This window comes from Meles meles, chromosome 20, assembly GCF_922984935.1.
Source record: "Meles meles chromosome 20, mMelMel3.1 paternal haplotype, whole genome shotgun sequence".
Classification (NCBI taxonomy): Eukaryota; Metazoa; Chordata; class Mammalia; order Carnivora; family Mustelidae; genus Meles; species Meles meles.
Genome location: NC_060085.1, coordinates 55,333,111 through 55,339,020, shown reverse-complemented (window position 1 = coordinate 55,339,020; position 5,910 = coordinate 55,333,111). Strand labels below are relative to the sequence as shown.

Genomic DNA, 5,910 nt, shown 5'->3' with positions numbered 1-5,910 from the left:
TTGCCCGATCTCAAAACAGTCACAATCAAGAGGAGATGATCATATTAATTAATTAATTAATTATATTAATTTATATTATTCATAATGTTAACTACAATCTGTACAGCCCTTTACCATTTACAAAGTGCTTACACGCTCTCACACACACAGTCACCTGCATACACAAAATCCTATTTGATTTCACAGCAGCCATGCGTTGGCAGAGCCAGGGATCTGGGATTTCCAGAAAGAAAGTGAGGCCCGAGGAGGGAAACCAGTGCTCAAGGTCATCAGCTGAGGGCCAGCTGCTGCTAAGGTGGTTCCGAGAGGATAGATGTGCTCTCCCAGCCCATTCATTCCTTCACTCATTCCTCCATTCATTCCTTCTTTCATCCATCTAGCATTTATTAAGCACCTACTGTGTGCCCCACTCTGTGCTAGACACTTATCCCTAAGCCGGGACACTTTTCCAGAGAGCAAGAGTTCTTTTGTTCTTGAGAGATGAGTTGGGGGGAGGAGGAACAGCGATCCCATAGCCCCTGGGAACTCAGGACTCCAGATGGGGTGTTCTGGCCAAGTGGGGAACCTCATCTTTCTCTCAATAATAATAATAATAATAATAATTTTAATTCAGGGACCTGCACAGCCTGATTCCGACAGGCCTGGCTCCTGTGGGGCAGCTGTGGCTGGGGCTAGGTGTGGGGAATGGGAGACTTCTATAGTCGGCCGTAGAGTCCTTGTCAGGGCTTAGGCTGGTGCCACCTGGCTGGTCTCCGTCTTGGAGGTGCTGGCGGAGGCCTCGTCATCACCCAGTGGGTTCTTACCGCAGCACAGGGTAGTGATCATGCAGTTCCGGAACTAGAAGGCAAAGGACAGGAGTCAGGGTCAGGGTCCGCTGGAAGTGTATGTAGCAAACTGTGGTGGTTGGCAAGATTTGCCCCCAACCCCTTCCCTGCTTCTGGCCCTCCCAGGGTCCACGCCCCTCTCAAATCTGGCTCCCTGGAGGGAACTGCGTAAGCACACGTGGCCCCGCCCCAAAGATGCCAGAGACCAAATCCAAGGGGGTTTTGCTGCTCATGACCTTCTCTGGTGTCCTCTGTGTGCCAAGGGTTATTTGTAAGTTATCTTATTTAGCCCTAGAGTTTAGGAGTTCGCCCTTTCTAGGAATGAAGACGCTGAGGGCCAGAAAAGGAAACGCCTTGTTTAAGTCACACAGCTAGAAAATGAAAGCTGAGATTTGAAATGGATATGCGTAACTCCAGAGACCACGTTTCCCCCCACTGGATCATGTTTTCTGCAGAGAAGTCACTGGTCGATGTTTAAAGAACTGCTTTATCCATTCATCCCTCAGCATAAGACTTAGCTCTGTGTTCAGCTTTGTGGAGACTGGCACCATCGCATTCCCAGGCTTGGGACTTAAACCCTTTGACTTTTAAAGTGGGTCTCCAGACCTATCTGGACTGGCACCTCTCATGCATCAGAGACACCCAGAGGGCTTCTTAGAAATGCGAGTTCCTGGGCCCACCCCAAGCTTCTGATTGTGTATTTCTCCCAGACGACCCTGATGCCCTGGGAGATACCAGTCTCCCTGCCTGGTTTTGCAGGTGGGGGGACTGAAGCCCAGTCCAGGCTGTGGCTTGTCCTCTGCAGGCAGTGCCTGCAGCCTGGGGCCCCTGGACCCTCTTGCCCCACCATCAGGCACCTGCTTGTTCATCATGATATAGATGACAGGGTTGTAGATGGAGGAGGACTTGGCAAAGAATGCGGGGATGGTCATGAAGATGGGGCCAAAGTCGGAGCCCTGGTGGGTGAAGATGTAGAATGCAACACTGGCGTAGGGCACCCAGCAGATCAGGAATGCGATGACCATGATGATGACCATGCGTGTGACCTCCTTCTCAGCCTTCTGGGTGGTGGCCGACTCCTGCTGCTGGGCAGCCGCCTGCAGGGACAGAGGGCCTGCTATCCAGACTCCCTTGGGACAGGGGCCGGCCTCACCCCAACCAACGCATGCGTCCCCAGCGCCCGACATGGGACCATACCTCCTTGACTGTGAAGACGAGTTGGCCATAGCAGAAGAATATGACGATCATAGGGATGGTGAAGTGGACCACGAACATGTAGATGACGAAGGACTCATTGTTGACCTCTGGGTTGAGTGTGTAGTAGTCGATCCCGCACGAGCACTGCATGCCCTCTGGGATGTACCTGAGCACCGGGGGTGTGCGGGGTGAGGGGGGACAGGAGAGGGCATAAGGGACACCCACATGTGAGGAACTTGGGAATAGGCTGCAGCCAGTCAGGGCCCTGGCTCGGCCAACACACCTGCTGTGTGGCTGGTCTTGCTCTGGGCCTTGCTTTCCCTCTCTGTAAAATGGATGTGATGAAATACCTGCTTGGCTGCGTGACTTGTGGGGATCAAATCAACTGAGATGAGGGGTTCAAATGCACCTGGTGAAAACTGCGGTTTGGTTGTACAGCAGCCGTGGTATCAGGAGATGGCCTAGTCTCTTGCCTAGCTGAGCCCGTACACTGCTGACCTGCGCTGGGTTTCCTCACCAGACCTGCTGCTCCCCATGGCTGGAGGCCGGGCCTCAGGCTGTGCAGGGTAGAGGTTGGTGGGGAGAAGGGAAAAGCTCCCAAACTCTATGTCTGAAGCAGTTTGTGTAAACCAGGGTCTTACTGACAGCGTAAGGGTGTCTTCTAGGCCAAAGATGGGCACACTGGAGAAGACAGGGGAAGATGCTGGAGGGGGCAGGCTCAGACCCAACAAGAAACAAAAAATTGACCCCAGGAGGCTGAGAGAGGAGGGAAGGGAAGAGAGATTGGGAATTTCCTGGAAGCAGAGGGACACGAGGCCTCTGGGAACCCACAGCCCAGTTTCCCAAACCACTGTCCTCCCGTCTCTCATCTGAGCCTCATTTGGAGATGATGGACTCGAGGCTGCAGAGGACCAAGTTCCCAGGGGCGACCGTGTCACCACTGGCACTAGACAGGCTTGGCCTCCCCAGGTGCTGAGGCCCAAGGTCAGAGGGAACTGCCTATGGGGCAAAGAGGATTGGAATCTGGCCCTGGCTTAGTTGAGGATTAGGGGCAGAGCCAAGGTGAAGGGTTGAGGCATCTTGGATTCTCCTTGACATGGCGGCTCAGGAGATGGGACCAGCCCCCATAGCAGCATTTGGGTCTGATTCTCTCTTTCCCTGCCCTAAGCCCCTCCCTTGGGAGAGCTACCAGGGTGGGCATGTGGGGTAGGGGCCATATAAGCTGGATGCCTAGAACAGACAGTGCCAGCTTTGAGTCCCAGCTGTGGGACCCTACAAAGACCCACTGGGGACCCTTCTTTTCTACTCAGTGTCATTACCTGGACCAGCCAACGAGGGGGGGTGCAGCACAGGCCAGGGCCATGATCCAGGTGAAGGCGACGCCCATGATGGCATGGTTCTCCCCGAAGCGGAAGTTGCTCATGGGCTTACACACCACCACGTACCGCTCAATGGCCAAGACCACCAAAGACCACAGGGCAATTTCACCTGCAAGGCAGTCAGGGATCAGTCAGCACACCACCCACCTGGACCCTGCTGTCTGTCCAAGCAGGAAGCGCTCTTCCTGGAATGGAGAGGACAGCCAGGAAGGCAAACTAGGGCAGGGCTGGAGCCAGGACCAGGGAATGGAGAAGCAAAGGGGCTGTGGAGCAGAAGGACCCATATGCAGAAGGAGAGTGAGCAGAGCGTCCCCCAGGAAGAGGAGTTAGTTCAGTAAGGGTTCTGGGTTCGTGAGGAATGGAAAATTGGATCCCAGGGTCATTGTTACACTGGGAGCCCCACAGGGAGTTTTTACAGAAGAGCATGTGCTTTTGGGGGGTGACAGGCAGAGTGCCTGTTGGAGTTGGAAGTCCTTCCTTCCCTTGGCGAATGAAATAACTTAGGTCTGTGGGTCCCCAGAAGAGAAATCGGGAAAGAATGGGGGGATTCAGATATCACCCCCAGAAACTCAATAGGGAGGTTGGCCATAGAATTTATCAACCAAACCGGGATGTTTCTGAGAGAGAAAGCGAACACGACTAATTATTACTCCAGGATAATAATTGTAAGCTGGCACCGACCCTACAGAGATGTGCCCGCACGTGGCATCTGCCTCACCCCTGCCTTCTAGCCAGAGACTTCCCAGCCCACTTCCAGCCTTTCTGTGTGGGGAAGCTCCTCCCCTTCGAAGAAACCCCTTCCATAGGAAGGCATTACACTGTGTGGTGATCTGTAGCTTTGAAGGATGCTTTCGAATAGTTTCTTTGACTGGCAAACCGATGGGAGTACTGCAGAGATAACAGACCCCATTTAGCAGCTGAGCAAAGAGAGGCCCGGAGAAGGGAAGAGACACATGCAGGGATGTGGGAGGGCAGTGACCAGGGCCTAGGTCTTCTGGCTCAGACCAGGAATGGGCCCCCTTCTCTGGGGGACACAGCCTCTCAGGCAAGCAGGAGAGAGCCGAGGGCAGCTGGCAAAGCCTAGCACCAGCCACAAGGACTGCTCGGCCTCCTCACCTCCTCTTTCCTTCTCGTGTCCGGGACGCTGTCTCAGCCCCATTCCCAGGGAATCTCTAGCCATCACTGGGTGTTTGTCACCTTTGATGACCACAGATCACCCAACGGCAGGCCACAGGCAGGGGAGAAACAGGGGTCCCCCATACAGACGGACCCTTCTCTGCAGGTCGGAAAGATGCCGGTGGGGAGAGACTGAGCCCACTGGCCAGCACCGGCGGAGTCCAGTGGCTGGCGGACTGATCATCTGTGTCCCAGCCTGGGCTGAGAGCCCTGAGAACAGGGATCTGTCCTGCCCATCTCTCTTCCCAGTGCTCGGCATGGGTCTGACCCAGCACAGGTGCTCTGAGGGGAACAGAACAAAGGCCCGAGGGGCCATTGTGACATGGACTGGAAACTCAGCTCTAGCCCCAACACAGTGAGACCCCAGCAAGGCCCTTGACGTCTCTCATGCTCAGTTTCCCTGATATAAAGCAAGACAGCAGCACCACTCTACACGAGATCAACTGTGCCCAGGGCTACCTCCACAAACAGCCTAGTGTATCATCACCGATGGTGTTTTCGGATCACTCAGATAATGCTGACGGATGTAGTGGGGAGAAGGCCTCTTAGCCACCATCCCTGGGCTGTCTCCAGATCCCTCCGCTCCCTCTGGCTCCTGCATCCCCCACCCCGCCCCCCCTACCCTGGCTCATACCGCCCAGCGTGGCAAAGAAGCCCTCCAGGTTGCATCCCGTGGGCCCGAAGACAAAGTATCCGTGCAGCGAGGTGTAGACGGTGGTGGTGAAGCCCCCGAAGACCATGAAGAGGTCGGCCACGGCCAGGTTGAGCAGGATGTAGTTGAGCGGCGTGCGCAGCTTCTTGTGCTGGATGGTGACGTAGAGCGTGAGGAAGTTGATGGGGAAGCCGAGCACGATCAGCAGGAACATGTAGGCAGCCAGCATGGAGAACTGCCATGGCTCGGCCAGGTAGTACTGCGGGTACTCGAAGGGGCTGCGCACCACACCCGTCTTGTTGGAGAAGGGCACGTAGAAGTTCGGGCCCTCTGTCCCGTTCATGGCTGCGGTCCTGGTGGCTGCCCCGTGGGCGGCTCAGACCCAAGAGTGCTGCGGAGGCCTGAGCTCGGCCACCCAGGGCTCCAGCTGGACAACGTCGTGCGCGGACCACCCCCCCAGCCCTTTATAAAGTGACCTCCCCTCCCTAAGCTCCTGGCTGAATCAGCACCTGGGAGATTGGGGGCGTTATTCATCATGTTAATCCCCACTGCTGCAACTGGGGGACCTAATTGGCTTCCAAGAGGGGCCAAGGTGACTCTAGACAGAAGCCTAGGGCCAGAGATGGGAGGGGCTGGGGGCCCTGGGAAAGAGCAGGAGATCCGCCCCCCAACTCCTCTGGTC

The 5,910-nt window shown here is 55.6% G+C and overlaps 1 protein-coding gene across 1 annotated transcript; it reads right to left on the bottom strand.

Annotated features, from left to right (window-relative positions):
* Window positions 1–726: 726 nt before the first annotated feature.
* RHO (rhodopsin) lies at window positions 727–5,571 on the bottom strand. The gene is made up of 5 exons (XM_045991592.1): window positions 5,211–5,571; window positions 3,341–3,509; window positions 2,022–2,187; window positions 1,682–1,921; window positions 727–837 (listed from the first exon to the last, which is right to left on the bottom strand). The coding sequence occupies exons 1-5, from the start codon at window positions 5,569–5,571 to the stop codon at window positions 727–729; spliced, it is 1,047 nt and encodes a 348-aa protein (XP_045847548.1).
* Window positions 5,572–5,910: the final 339 nt, after the last annotated feature.